Below are 16,421 nucleotides of genomic sequence, written 5' to 3' on the forward strand. Positions count from 1 at the left end.
GATATTTCACTCTAGGTTCCAAGAGCCAATGCGGGGAAAGCCTCCATATTGTGTTGGATGTTGATCTACCTAGATCTAAAGTGAGTAAAAGCGGGGTATGGTCCGATATACCTCGGGGTAGTAGAATGAGATCATATACTAATTGTTGTGCAGAGGGTGAGGCAAAGGCGAGATCTATTCTAGATAGCGTGCGATGTGAGGCAGAGTGGCATGTGAAGCCGGGGTCATCTGGGTATTTCCATCTCCATATGTCAGTTAATGAGTATGCTTTCGCCCAATCTATAAGAGCCGAGGAGTTGGATGTTTTGGAATGTAAACGATCAGTTAGGGTGGAGGGGGCCATGTTGTAGTCACCTAGGAAGAAGCAATGAGGGGTAGAGTAACTGAGTGAGACCTGCGCCAATTCATTAAGAAGGTCCACAGTGCCTGGAGGGGGGTTATATAAGCCCGTGATTACAATTTTGGTTTCGTGAAACTTCCCATGAATTAGAACATATCTACCCGTGTCATCTATTTTAAGGTCTAATAATTGAAAGGGAAGATTCTTTCTGACCAGAATAGAGACTCCTCTGGAGTATGATGAGTGTGTAGAATTGTAATAGTGCCCTACCCAGGGTTTCTTGAGTGTGAGCGTTTTACTGCCGTGGAGATGTGTCTCTAGGAGAATGACCAAGTGTGGCGAGTACTTTTTAATATAATTAAATACCAGTGATCTCTTAAATGAGGAGTTTAGACCTCTAACGTTCCAAATTAAACAGCTGATCTGTTCACGTTTATGTGCCATTTATGAAGGAAGTGATAATCTGAGTATAAATTCTTGGAAATATTGTGTCTATGATGGGGACAGCAATGTCACAGAGAGCATATAAGATTTCCTTACCCTTAGAACCGAGAAACCCCCCACCCTGCATCTTCACTCAACTTGAATCTGCCTTGATCCCTTAACCCTTAATAAAAGTTCCCCTCCCCTTCTTTATCTAACTACCAACAATGTAGAAGAACTAGTGATACTTGCAAACTTCAAGGGAGTTCAACCGGGGGCTGTCAACTTCTTTATCCTCCGCGTGAGCTCCGCTGCCTAGTACGCCCCAACCTGCATTGGGGGTTATATCTTTGAACGTTGCTATAATAGTAAGACCCAGAAGCCCGAACATAGTGCAGTCAATAACATCTAATAATGAATGTATGTAACTATAAAAGCTAGTCCCTAGTTTTTAGCCTTCAGTTCCCAGACAGCAACCATGAGGGTATATATGAACTACAATTGAAGCGCATCATAACTACGACCCCCCCCGAGAGTGTCACCGCCGAGTGTAATTTGGATAGAGCATCACAGACATTCCTCCTCTGCGTTAGTATAGAGGGAGAGTAAAATGAGCGGGCATATTGATAGAGAAGCGAAATTAGGTGCATTGGCACCCTCTAGTGGATTCGGGAGAAGGAGGTAGTGTTACCTCGTTCCGTAGATGGGAGTTTGTTACGTAGTGATGATAAGAACTCCTCTAAAGAGGGGTATAGGGAAGTGACATAAAGTGGGTAATTAATAGGCTATCAATCGTAGGACATCGGGTGCCTCATGGGGCCGCCTCACGGAACTATCTCTCATGGAGGAGGATCACAATAAAAACGCGCATAACTGAGTTACCCAGCAACCCACCCCACCGCCCCCACATCCTCAAAGTACAATGAATAAGTGCATGTTTTGGTGTATGACATAACAATGACATCTCTAGTATTACTACAACAGCATGGGTTTATGCGCTAATCCCAGGGCATAGGGCAACAGGCGGGGGGCCCGATCGGAGGAGCCGACCCAGTGACGGGGGCCGCGCGCGGACCGGGGTATGAACTGGTATAAATTACCAGCACAGTGACGGGGAACCACACGTGGCCCGGGGTGTAAGTCGGAGTCCCCCGACCCCACCCCCCACCACACCCCCACACCCCCAGACCACCGCAACGAGCGGTTTCCACCGCGCGTATTAGTAAAGCTTGAGGTCAAGCAGTATTACAGCTTGCATTATTTAAATTGTAGTGGCTATAATTTAGCATTGAGGCTCTCGTCTCCCCCCCCCCCCCCCCCCGCAGTAAGCAGCCCCGAATTCAGCATCAGAAGGAGTTGCAGAGTAAAACAGTTTGCAGGCGCCAAAATTGTGGGAGTGCCAGATCAGAAGCCCGCCACAGGGAAGGACACACCCTCCCATTTCATGTTTTGCGGAGCGCGTGGAGAATATCTACATTACAACCATTATTACTGATAGTACATACATAGAGAAAAATCGCCCAGCTGTAGTGATTTGCTGGCAGATGACATATATAGCTGATGTATAGAGTAAAATAATAAAATAAGCAGTGAAAAACGTGGGCAGAGAATGCAATGTAACAGTCCGGCTGTTAGCTCCCGCGGCCATCTTGTGTCGGAGTTCTCAGAGTGTTCTTGTACAGTTTGTATGCAGAGGTCAGCGCCATGTTGTAGAAAATAACAGTCGTTTTAGACAGTGTGCATTATAAAATTGGCGTAGACCAGGGGCCATGCGGTGGGTCACAGGGCAAAAAAGTTTTTTCCTCGGGGAGGGAGTAAAAGGCTGCTGTATAGGTGTAGGACGTGGGAGTCAGCCATTTAGATGGTATGTTCAGGCAGTTCTGTGCGCATATAAAGTGTCCACAATGGTGGACTATGGAAACAGGTAATAAACAAAGTTTATAGTGAACATATTACTTACAGTTTGTGTTGCAGCGATATAAAGGAGGGATTATTATTTATTGCGGTGCTGGGAGGGAGTCCAGCCAAGTGAACACATCTTCTGCGGTTTCAAAAAAATGAGTCTCTTCATTATGCTGGATTCGGAGCTTGGCAGGGAATAGCATGGCATACTGGATGCCACGTTCTCTGAGCTTTTCTTTGGCCTTTATGAAAGATTTCCTCATCTTTTGGGTAGCAGCAGTGAAGTCTGGAAAGAGCATAATGCGGGTATTTTCCAGCTTGAGGTCACCTACCAGACGGGCTGCAGATAGAATCGCATCCCTGTCCTTGTAGTGTAGGACTTTGAAAATGAGAGCACGCAGTGGCTTGCCAGGAGGGCCCATTTTACTGGGCATCCGATGTGCTCTTTCGATTGTGAAAAACGGGGAGAAGGCGTCTGCAGGGAGCAGCCGTTTTAGAAGGGTCTTCACATAGGTAGGTACATCTCTTCCCTCAGTCCCTTCTGGCAACCCCAAAAGCCTGATGTTATTTCTGCGATTTCGATTTTCGGAGTCCTCCGCTCTATCTTCTAATGTTTTGAGCCTGGATTTCATGTCGGGGATAGCAGCATCATGATCTCTCAGCTGGTCTTCTGCATCCGAGGTGCGCCGTTCTATTGCGGTGATACGATCTCTGATTTTGGACATATCCTGTCTCAGTAACCCCATCCCCGCTTCCACGTGTTCCATTTTCAGGGTTAGAGTAGTTTGGCAGTTTTTTATGGCTTCCATCAAAGCCTCAACATATGGCGGGGGGGTCTCCGATTTCTCTCCATCATCAGGAGAGGATATCAGTTGATCTTGCTTGTTCTTTTTTGAGGTGTTGGGGGTCTCTGGAGGACAATCAGGTCCGCGAGCTTTCTCCCCTCTGTCTTTATCTTTGTTAGCTTTAACCCGTTGAGCCATCGGTGTACTGTATGGATGGAAGCGCGGGTGGGGAGGGAGACTCCTGGACGGCCCAGGGCTCTGGTCCCAGTCAGAGGCGTCGGGTTCAATTGCTCCGCAGCCGTCACTCGGAGGGTCAGTCCAGTCAGCCAGCGTTACTCCAAGACTGCTAGGAACAGGTGTAGCAGGGTTAAAGCGCAAATTTCGTGGGTAATATCCAGCAACTTTACAGTATAAAAGTATAGAGGCAGCGGAGCTCTCACACCACGCGTCCGCTCTGCATCCAAGCCACGCCCCCCTACAATTGCTACTTAGCACGCACTGTTACTTGGCATTCAACGCTGCTTTGTACCCATCACTACTTGACATCCACTGTAGCTTTGCATGCATTGTTATCTAGCTTTCAATACTCTGGACTTACTATTTGTCCACCATGACTTGTCACCCATTTCTTGTCATCCCACGATCTTTTACACTAGCTATTGCTGCTTGTCACCTACTACCTATCACCTACTTCCTTCCTTTCACTATCCGCTTGCCACTAATATAACCGAACTCTCAGTACTATCCTGTCTTTAGAACTTGTTGATCAATACTTGACTGAAATTAATATCTACAGATTACTACCAACCTGCCGCGAGAATGTAACTATAATTACTTGCATCCATGTCACTATTATTACAAAATTAATCTTTGTTAGGAATTGTGTTGAACAGTTGCGTAACAGTAGAGGGTGCAGAGGTTGCACCGGGGCCCACCCTTAACCACTGTATTGGCTCTCTATTGGTCCTATAATCACTTATATAGATGCTGTGAATAGTAGTGATCATTAACAAACTGTTCCCCATCTCCTGCCTGTTGTTGAATAGATGTGCTTTGTATGCAGATGTCCTACAATGTATAAAACTGAACTAAAGGAGTTGCCTTTTTCTCAGGAATAGCAGAGCCTGTTACCTGAACTGAAAACAAACTTATGAGATAGACAGTTACTGGTATATCTATAGTCCTAAGTTTAAATAGGCGCTCTTATTCTGTATGTAAAAGAAAACAAAAAGTCTAGGATATTGTTTAAATAAAAAAAAAAAAAAGAGCACAAAAAGTAAAACCCTTAGGGTCCATTCACACTTGAGCGTTTTGCCGGCGAATTCAGCAAAATGCTCAAACCCTAGCGCTTTTCAAAGCGCTAGGGTAATAAAAGTCTATGGGCCCATTCTCATTTGGGCGATTTGCGCAAATCACCCAAAAACGCTAAACGCAAACGCGTAGCCTGCACTGTTTTCAGGCATTTCCCGTCGATCATGTTTTTAGTGCTATAGAAGCGCAAAACGCGATTGCTAAAAAATCGCCAGGTGGGAATAGTGATTTTTTTTTTGGGGGGGGGGGGGCGTTAATTGCCAAAAATGCCAGAGCAAAACGCTAGCAAAATCGCTAGCGTTTTGCGATCAGCAAGTGTGAATGGGCCCTTATAGTTTCAGGTGAATGATGTCAGTTTGCAATGTTTTACAGCTCCTATCTGGAACTATTGACTTATTTTGTCTGTTCCCTAAATTTGGAAGTTTTTTTTTCTCTGACATGCAAGAGCTTTATATGGCCTGTTGGGTATCAGAGTTGTGCAACTGGTAACTAGAGTCTGACTGCAGAGAAGGGATCATTTACATCCCTGGATTCTTAACCCTTACAGTGAGAAAAATGGAATAGAGCATAGTTCTTTGTAGGCATGGAACTGTACATACCCTTGTCTGTTTCACTCTGTCCCATGTCAAGACAAGAAATGAACAACGAGATGCCAATAATTTCAAGTAGATGTAACATTTTATATTAATTGTATACAAATATTTGGAACTGAACCATCGAAATGCAATGGGTTATGATTTTGAGTGATCAAATTACAAGCTACATAATTCATTACTTAAAATTAGCATAACATTTGCATCAATTTAAAATTATTAGTATCTCACTGACCATCTTTAGTCAAGACTAGTTTATGATTATGAACAGTTTCAGGGCTAATGATAGTACAAGGCTTGCATATTCTGTGATCAAATTAGGAAATACTTGTGTTAGCGAAGCATGCATAGAAACACTGCTGGCATATCCAACTCCTGAATGCAGAGAAAAAATACAGTAGGGCTGTTATTTTAGTTCTGTATGTAATAGTAACTAACCTCACCAGTGGCATCTCACCAGCTTCCGCCGTGGCAGGTTCCGCTAGAACTAATCTATCAAAATACTGAGTGACAAAACCAGCCCTACCTATAATAACATTTGAGATACTTGATTTTGTTTTTGGGTGCATTATAAACTAGTTGATGTATAAATATCATCTACAATTTCACTTTTAGAATCAGCCTTTGTAATCTCTGCTCTGATAGCTTTCTTATGGCAAATACAAGACCTGTTTCATTTTTTAAAGCCAAGCAAACAGCACTTTGCTTACTTTTGCATTTTTAGTCCATGTTCTTATATTCTAGCCATTAGCTGAGTTGCAGTTGCATGATTACTGTTCTGGACACGTAGTGAGACTGCTCCAGCGCCTTCAGCAAGACAGATACATATTTCATAAAACCATCATAAATATATATTGGTCATTTGCTGGCTATATGGTTTGTGAGTGTGTAAAATATGAGACTAAGCTATACAAATATATAGGTGTATGTATATTTCTACAATAAAAGAAAGGCATAAGTAAGGCATGTTGGCTATGATGGATCTGTATTCATATTTACTAATATTCTTGGGCCACTTCTTTTCTCAGTCTACACCCGTGGCCTGGGACAACTAACTCTTTTGGCTTCCAGTATCACCTCTATGCGGATGACACCCAAATCTATCTCTCAGCTCCTGATCTGGCATCACTACTATCTAGAGTCCCCGACTGTCTACGTGCCGTTTCTGCATTTATGTCCTCCCGCTTCCTCAAACTTAACATCAGTAAAACAGAAATTGTGATTTTTCCACCATCGCTATCTACACCTCCACCAATTGCAACCATAATGGTAGACAACACCCCAATAACCTCAACCACTAAGGCCCGCTGCTTGGGTGTTATACTCGACTCAGAGCTCTCCTTTAAAGCTCACATTGCCTTATTAACCACCACCTGCTATTTCCAGCTCAAAAATATATTCCGTATCCGTCCTTTCCTTACACAAGAGGCCACCAAGATGCTTGTACATGCCTTAATCATCTCCCGCCTAGACTACTGCAACACCCTGCTCTGTGGGCTACCACAAAAAAGGCTAGCACCTCTCCAATCCCTTCTAAATTCAGCGGCCTGCCTCATTCACCTCTCCACACACTCTTCCGATGCAGCCCCACTATGCCGTTCTCTCCACTGGTTACCTATTACCCAGAGGATCCAGTTCAAACTCCTGACTCTAACATACAAAGCCCTCCATGAGTTGTGCCCTCCATACATCTCATCACTAATCTCAAGATATTGTCCCTCCCGCAACCTCCGCTCCTCCCAAGAAATTCTCCTGGCCTCTAAGCTGATCACCTCCTCTCATGCTCGCATCCAAGACTTTACACGAGCATCATCTCTTATCTGGAACTCTCTTCCACAGCCTGTACGTCATGCTCCAAACCTGAACATCTTCAAACGCACTCTTAAAACACACCTTTTCAGACAAGCTTATAACATTCTATATCCCTTATTTACTTATTTGACACAATGTAATCAGAGGCAAAGGGTCACTGCCTCATCCATCTTTCACCCCCTTACCTAATGTGTCCCCCACTACCCACTAGATTGTAAGCTCGCAAGGGCAGGGTCCTCCTCCTAATGTTTACTGTTTTTGTCACAATATTTGTGCTGCTTGGAACTCTGTTTTACAATTTGTTAGTATATCTATGTTCCCCTTGTCGTCTTAGTGCTTTGTAAAGCGCTGCGGAATATGTTGGCGCTATATAAATAAAAAATAATAATAATAATATTTCTGTTTTTTCTCTCCAGCAACCTGGAGCGGAGGTGCCTGTGGAGGGTGAGCAGAACGGCCTCACGCCTAGAGTAGATGAGGGTGTGGATGAGTTTTTCACCAAGAAAGTTACAAGAATGGAGTCAAAGTAAGTTAAATAATGGCTCTCAGCACAAAACATGCAAGTATGGCTAATCTTACCTAAAACTAGGTAAAAAAAAAGTTCTTATTTACTGCTTTGTAGTAAAGATACGGAAGCTCTACAATTAACAGTTGGGTCATGTTGGTGCGACTTTCTTGAGATAGAAGGCTATGCCTTGGCTTTGATCTATTCAGTGCAAGGATTTTAGCAAACGTTCTTTCATACCTTGGTTTTCTGTTTGGAGACACATGATCGTTTCAGCTGTTCCCGAATATCAAAAAGCCTGATGGATGTGTCAGTTTGCTGCTGCTCCAGATGTGTAGGAAGAGTTGTAATGCCTTGTGCTCTTAATAGCTGATGCAGGATGATGGGGGGAGTTGCTGAGCTTTTTAACATACAGAGTACGTTCTCACTAACATGTTGTGTTGCATTGTAATAGACACTATTTTGCGAGTTGTAGTGGCTGGATAGCCAGCACCTATTCAGTGAGGAGACCTTGGGCAAGATTCCCTAACACTACTACTGCCTATAGAGCATGTCCTAGTGGCTGCAACTGTGCCGCTTTGAGTCCGCCAGGAGAAATCGCAATATAAATGTTCTGTGTCTTGTCTTGATTCAAAGTCTATAAACAGTTTGCAACATTTGCTGTGCAACAGATCCCATTTTTACAAGGCAGAACATGCAGTACATTGTTAGAGGCGCAACTATATTGACGGCCATAATGTTGGTCAGTAAAGGTGCAGATTAGTCAATTGCTTCTTAGCATGTGTTGCATCACATACAACCACTGCAAATATTGTTATTGGTTGCATTATTTGTACATAATGCAATGCCCAAGTTTGAAACTAGCCTAAAGGACCAAGTTTGTGAAAAACTGTAAAATGGTACATATGTACATATAAGGTATGCATTTATCTCCAAGGAAATGCGCTATAATGACTTTGTTCCTGCTGTTACTTACAGTAGTTATTATCAAACATACCCAAAAAGTCCATCACAAATACCGTAAGTGCAATCCCTCCTAAATGAAAGTATCAATTGTTTAAAAAGATCTGTACCATTATAAATATGGCATTGTGAAATCTAGCATCGCTTCAGTAGAACTAATGCACTTTTTACAGTGATCAGCTGATTGCCATCTCTATAAGCAGGCCCCTAGGTCTTTGCTCTTATTACGTTTCTTCTTCCTGCAGCCATACAAATTGACACATGAAAATCAATTTCCCTTTGAAGTGAGCACAAGCATGGGCTACCGTTGCTGACTTTTCTGTAAAATGACAACTTATGAAATTAAAAGGCCAAAACACTTAATTGTCACTTGAATGTGTGGTTATGGCGCATTGTGAGATCCCTTTGTAAGAATCTGTTATCTAGGGGCTAGAGCCGCCAGCAAGTGCCTATTGAATACAATGGATAAGGTACTTATTAGAGCATGTTGAAAGCTTTTCCCAGATTGTTGCTTAGTGACATGTTAAATGATTGGAATATCCAGCTGTGGAGCAAATGTCTGATAATTAACTAGAAGGTGCAGAGTGGGTATTGTTGCATTTTCTTTTAATATTTTTAAACAAATGGCATGGAGGGCCGTGCTTTGATCAGGTTCTGTGCAAGTGCAAATGTTGTGTCACGCTTTTCCCCCCTGTGGTGACACAACGGCAGATTCTCGCTTCAGCCAGAAGTACAAGCCACAGTATTACAGTGAACCTAGATGTGCTTTAGTTACTGAGTACCTATGGCCCATGGCAGTGTGAGTGAAAAAGCAGGACAGATCTATCTTAAAATTTTTTTTTACTAATTTGGCCTAATCAATGTTTTTAGGGATGAGGATATCTATGTATATGCTCTTCCCTTTGTCTCTGTCTCCTGGTGACAGTGCCTAACCTGCCAACAACACTTCATGTGAGCACTTCTCATTGATGCTGAGGACAGAGCTCAAGTGCCACAACTGCCTGACACTACCAGCTGTTCCTTAGCTTGATGAGCGTGATGATATGATAGCTGGTGTGGTAGGGAGGAAGGATTACTTTTTTCTCCACAAAAGTGTTTTTTCACTTTAAAGAGACTCCGTAACAAAAATTTCATCCGGTTTTCTTCCATCCTACAAGTTCCAAAATCTATTCTAATGTGCTCTGGCTTACTGCAGCACTTTCTACTATCACTATCTCTGTAATAAATCAACTTATCTCTCTCCTGTCAGACTTGTCGGCCTGTGTCTGGAAGGCTGCCAAGTTCTTCAGTGTTGTGGTTCTGTGATGCATCTCCCCCCTCCTGGCCCCTCTATGCACACTGCCTTTGTGTTATTTAAATTAGGGCAGCTTCTCTCTGCTCTATTATCTTTTACAAGCTGGATAAATCCTCCTCTGAGCTGGCTGGGCTTTCACATACTGAGGAATTACATACAGGCAGAGCTGTCTGCACTCTGCAGGAAGAAACAGCCTGACACTTCAGTGAATGATAACTGCAGAGGGAAAGAAACACACAAATGATCTCTTGAGATCAAAAGGAAGGCTGTATACAGCCTGCTTGTGTATGGATGTATTTTCTATGTGTGGACATACTGTACATCAACCTACTTCCTGTTTTGGTGGCCATTTTGTTTGTTTATAAACAAACTTTTTAAAACTGTTTTTAACCACTCTTAATGCGGCGGAGAGCGGTGAAATTGTGACAGAGGGGAATAGGAGATGTCCCCTAACGCACTGGTATGTTTACTTTTGTGTGATTTTAACAATACAGATTCTCTTTAAACTACTGGCACTTTGCCATATTCTGGACTGCTTTCTTTATCTGGCTTTTGGACTGCTTTAACCCAAGTAAATGTGACCTAAGCTATCCTCTTACCCTTTTGACATGTCTAATGTTCTTCCTGAAAGGAGATGCCCAAAACCAGAAAACGATATAGATGAAATAGGGCCTTAGGCAAGATGGCACTTTTTGCCCTCCGCTAATGGCCACCTGTCTTTTTTAATTCAATTTGGAGGGGGCTCGCAGCCACCAAGCCCTAGACTCTCAACAAGCCCTAGGCAACTGCCTATGTTTGCCTTGTGGATGATCCAGCTCTGCCCCAAACTGCTTCCTATTCAGATTATGACCTAATAGTTATCTTATAAAGGCAATGTAGAGTTTTTATAAAACATTTTAAGAGAAAAAATGGTAAATAATCAAAGTCCACAATGAAAAAGATATATACTTTATTAATAATCAAAGTTAAGTGTGCCAAGGTCCATACGATAATAGTATAAAAGTAGCATACGATCATGCACTGTTGTGTGGACAAATAATTCCTAAACCCGAAGTTGCCTGATCAGAAGGATATTCCCCCAGTGCTGGTTTAAATGAGTAGTCGGTTCACAATATTTATAAACCTGTATTGGAAAGACTGCATTTCAAAGTTCAGATGTAATTCATGAAGGTAGTTATATCTAAACTTTAAAGAGACACTGAAGCGAAAAAAAAATTATGATATTATGATTTGTATGTGTAGCGAAGCTAAGAAATAAAACATTAAGATCAGATACATCAGTGTAATTGTTTCCAGTACAGGAAGAGTTGAGAAACTCCAGTTTTTATCTCTATGCAAACAAGCCATTAAGCTCTCCGACTAAGTTAAGGTAGCCATACACTGGTCGATTTGCCATTAGATCGACCAGCTGACAGATCCCTATCTGATCGAATCTGATCAGAGAGGGATCGTATGGCTGCCTTTACTGCAAACAGATTGTGAATCGATTTCAGCCTGAAACCGATCACAATCTGTTGAGCTGCTCCTACCGCCTGTGCCCCCTCCCCTATACATTACCTGACACTGGCTCCCGGGCGTCTTCTCCGCGCTGCACCGCACCGCTCTGTTCTTGCTCCATCCCGGCGCTTCCTGTGTCACTCCGTGACCAGGAAGTTCAAATAGAGCGTCCTCTATTTGAACTTCCTGGTCACTGCAGTGACACAGGAAGCGCCGGGATGGAGCCGGAACAGAGCGGTGCAGCGCTGAGAAGACGCCCGGGAGCCAGCGTCAGGTAATGTATACCTGATCGGATCGGCCGCCGCTAGCGACGCGCACCCTACCCGCGGGTGATCGAGGGTAATTTCCCGCACGGCACGATAGACGGACCGATCCGATTTCGGGAGAAAATCGGTTCGACGGGTGCGTTTAGCGCAAACGATTGGCAGCAGATTCGATCCCAGGATCAAAATCTGCTGTCGAAACGGCCGCGAATCGGGCCAGTGTATGACCACCTTTAGTCGAGGAGAGGGCTGTTATCTGACTTTTATTATCTCAACTGTAAGATAACTGTTTACTTTTTCTCTGCTAGAGGAGAGGTCAATACTTCACAGACTGCTCTGATAGACTCATTTTGAATGCTGAGTGTTGTGTAATCTGCACATATTATAGAATGATGCAATGTTAGAAAAACACTATATACCTGAAAATAAAAGTATGAGAATATTTTCTTTGCTGCTAATCTTCAAGTAATTATTCATAGTACACAACCAATTCACTATATCATATTTTTTTTTCGCTTCAGTGTCTCTTTAAAAATGCAATGTTTCCAATGCAGGGTTATAAATGTATTAACGGGACTGCGCATTTAAACCAGCACTGGGGAATCTCCTTCTGATCAGCCAGCTTCATGTTGTTTGGGAACTGTTTGTCTACAATACAGTGAATGATGATGCTTTTATACTGTTATCGTACTGACCTGGGAACACTAACCTTTGGGGTGTCCCCAGGCCCATTTTTATGTATCTATATGGGGCATATTTTCTTTGTTGCCAGTGATTTGACAGTCTTTCTTGGCTGAGGTATTACACCTATACAAGATACGATATGGTTATGCCAGCGTTTTCTACATTGCTATGTACAGTGACACCCCTCTGTGTGTTTCAGGGTATCTGATGTTTTTAATGGTTAATTTTTGAATTTTTTTTTTATATTCATATAGTATATATGTTTATATATGTTTAATTGAATAAAAACAGTGATTGTATTTTATTTTATATTTCTTATTATTTTAGGAAACATTCCTTTAAAGGTGCAGAAGATGGTGGTGAAGGTGATGAAAAGAAGAAGAGAGAGTCCAGGAAAAGTGGTTTTCTCAATCTGATTAAATCTCGATCATCCAAGTCCGAACGTCCACAGACTGTTAGTGTATCTGAAGAGCCTCCATCACCCCGGCCCTCTATAAAGAGTCCTGCTCCTGACCTGGGCAGAAAGGAGAAGGTGTCTGACACCAATGGGGCGGTGAGCTCTAGTGCAAGTGCTGCCAGCAGTGGGCCAAGCAGCAGCACAGAGAGGTCAGAGGAGCTAAAAACTCCAGACTCTATTGAGGAAATTTTACAGCTTGATGATGGTGCTAAAACCGAGCGCACGGATAGCAAAAGTAGCCCACAGAGTGGAAGGCGATACGGCGTACAAGTCATGGGGAGTGGGCTGCTGGCTGAGATGAAGGCCAAGCAAGAGAAGAGAGCAGCAAATAAGGTATGAGCTTTCATCCATTTATCTTTTGCTACGCATATCATGGAGACCTGGACACTCGTGTCATATCAAAGCTATTCTTTCAGCAGCCTTTGAATCCTTCTCAGTGCTGGCATCAGCAAGGCTTAGCAGCGATTATGCCGGTGTTCGGACAGATAATGGTACTCCAAACTGCAATGTGAGAATAGACCGCATTAATTCCTTCCATCAAAATGTAATCTTTTAAAGGGCAAACCGCCTGCTGGGAGAATGTGCATATTCTTTTTTTTCCTTGGCTGGAATATAGCGTGTGCATATGTAAGCATGCAGTATTAAACCTGGAAGGCTTCTACTAGATCTACCATTCTGAAGCAGCCGCTAAAAAGATAATTAACACGATAAAACATTTTTACATGACTCACAACTTTTAATTACATCATGTTATTAAAAGATGTTACTGTAATATTAATTAATCCAAGCGAGGTAGAACTAAGAGTGCAATCATGATGATATAGGAGATGCTGGTCTCCACTGACACCAGCCTTTTTTAAAAGCATTAATCATGTGACATCATCACAGGGCCTTACAGTGACTACATTGTACAGGAAACTACACAGTGGCTCTCATTTATCCTTATAAAAATCGTAAGGCAGGCAGCACTTTCCTTCTCTCTAATGCTGGGAATACACGTTTCGTTTTTGCCTTCGTTTAAACCTTCGTTTCGATTGTGCCTTTTGTCCTTTTCGATCCCGAAATAATCGACCGTACGGTTAATATCACCACCCACGGTTTCGTTTTTTTTTTTCAATTCTGATGGTTTCGTTTTTCCAATGATCGAAGGCTGCAAAGAAACGAAACGTAGTACAGGGACGGACGGCATAAACGAATATATAATCGATCTGAACAGCCATCAAGCCTACCAATGGCTCGATTAGATGGATAAAGAGAGATAATATCAAACATGTTCGATCACTAGTCGTTCGTTTTTGGGGTCTATTAATCGAAACTATAATGAGATTATGACTATTTTCACATACGTTTTCAACACTCGATTCGTTTACCGAAGGAATCGAAGGCTAAAACGAAACGTGTATTCCCAGCATAAGTAAGCAAATCACATTGTTAGCCCACATGAGAAAATTATTGACATCTATTTTGCTTTGGACAAAAGTATTTTACGTTTTTTCTCAATTTTACAGAGATTGTACAGATTTTTTTTTAAGGGATGTATTGCAGAACAGGATTGTTTTGTGGTGCCCATACATTGCTCGATATTGCAGGCCCATTGACCTTCCGATTTGATAATTTTATTCTATTGTGGAAAAAATTGCTAACACAACATGGCTGCCTGATCGATCTTTCAGTCTTTTCAACACAGGTCACAAATCATATTAGATATCTGATTTTCCTGAGAAGATCTCTAATGTGTTGCCAGTATAGATCCAAACCACAGGTCTAATGTATGTAAAGTAACAAATGTCAGTGAAGATCAGTAAGACTGAATAAAGCACTGTTAAAGCAGCAGGGACAGCCGTACTGTCTAAGAAAAAAACATATATAAGTAGATAAATACTTGGTCTACTTACATATGTATTGTACAGTCCTTGTTCTGATTTCAGTGAATTTTATATAGTAAATAGAAAACCGTTCCAGGCATTTTCCATCGTTACTGTCTCTAACGGAAGCCACTCCTGATGTCATTTCCATCCTTACTCGTTTTTTCTCCTAGAGGCTGTACTGTCATATCTAGCTTGCTTTGTAAACACGTGAGCACAGCATAGGTTGGATTTCAGCAGCTTCTGCAGAGGGGTAAGGTGTATTTTCCTTCTCAGCCTCATGTCACATAGAAACTGCCCTCAGCCAATCAGTGAGAAGCAGGAATGTGGGAGGGGAGATGACAAGCTTCCTTCTCCCTGGCAATGTACCAGAAATGAGCCAGGCTAACTGAGATAAGATTCATTACAGCAGACACAGTTATGATTATATTGGAATGCTTGCAATGCAAACTGCATGTAGATTACATAATAAACACAGAGGTAAAAGGAATTAGATTGTGTGGCTGACAATCACGCGTTAAGAGATAAAAGATTTCCATGCCTTGCATAACATCACATTTTCCCATATTCCAGCATCCCCAGTGCATCTGCTTGACTCATGCAGTTTTAACCCCCTCTCATACAGTGGGATGCAACCGTTTGCGCAACCTTGCTAATCGTCAGGATTTTCCTGTATAAATCGTTGGTTGTTATGATAAAAAATGTCAGTTAAATATATCATATAGGAGACGCACACAGTGATATTTCAGAAGTGAAATTAAGTTTATTGGATTTACAGAAAGTGCACAATAATTGTTTGAACAAAATTAGGCAGGTGCATACATTTGGGCACTGTTGTCATTTTATTGATTCCAAAACCTTTAGAACTAATTATTGGAACTCAAATTGGCTTGGTAAGCTCCGTGAACCTGACCTACATACACAGGTGAATCCAATTATAAGAGAGTATTTAATGGGGTCAATGGTAAGCTTCCCTCCTCTCTTAATTTTCTCTGAAGAGTAGCAACATGGGGGTCTCAAAACAACTTTCAAATGACCTGAAGACAAAGATTGTTCACATCATGGTTTAGGAGAAGGATACAGAAAGCCGTCTCAGAGATTTCAGCTGTCTGTTTCCACAGTTAGGAACACATTGAGGAAATAGAAGACCACAGGCTCAGTTCAAGTTAAAGCTCGAAGTGGCAGACCAAGAAAAATCTCGGATAGACAGAAGCGACGAATGTTGAGAACAGTCAGTCAACCCACAGACCAGCACCAAAGACCTACAACATCATCTTGCTGCAGATGGAGTCACTGTGTATCGTTCAACCATTTGGCGCACTTTACACAAGGAAATGCTGTATGCAAGAGTGATGCAGAGGAAGCCTTTTCTCCATCCTCAGCACAAACAGAGCTGATTGAGGTATGCTAAAGCACATTTAGACAAGTCAACTTCATTTTAGAATAAGGTGCTGTGGACTGATGAACCTAAAATTGAATTATTTGGGCATAATAAGGGCGTTATGCATAGAGGAAAAAAACACAGCATTCCACGAAAAACACCTGCTACCTACAGTAAAATATGGTGGTGGTTCCATCATGCTGTGCGGCTGTGTGGCCAGTGCAGGGACTGGGTGGGAATCTTGTCAAAGTTGAGGGATGCATGGATTCCACTCAGTATCAGCAGATTCTGGAGACCAATGCCCAGGAATCAGTGACAAAGCTGAATCTGCGCCGAGGCTGTATCT

General features: G+C 42.4%; 1 protein-coding gene across 4 annotated transcripts in view; it reads left to right on the forward strand.

Moving 5' to 3' along the window:
* The window catches only part of CARMIL1 (capping protein regulator and myosin 1 linker 1), a 398,430-nt gene that overhangs the window by 338,971 nt on the left and 43,038 nt on the right, over positions 1–16,421 (forward strand). For all 4 annotated transcript variants that reach the window (XM_068236999.1, XM_068237000.1, XM_068237001.1 and 1 more), the window contains 2 exons: positions 7,583–7,692; positions 12,700–13,162. In XM_068236999.1, coding sequence (XP_068093100.1) covers positions 7,583–7,692; positions 12,700–13,162 — 573 coding nt within the window. The remainder of the gene's footprint in view (positions 1–7,582; positions 7,693–12,699; positions 13,163–16,421) is intronic.

This window comes from Hyperolius riggenbachi, chromosome 5, assembly GCF_040937935.1.
Source record: "Hyperolius riggenbachi isolate aHypRig1 chromosome 5, aHypRig1.pri, whole genome shotgun sequence".
In the NCBI taxonomy this organism is placed as follows: Eukaryota; Metazoa; Chordata; class Amphibia; order Anura; family Hyperoliidae; genus Hyperolius; species Hyperolius riggenbachi.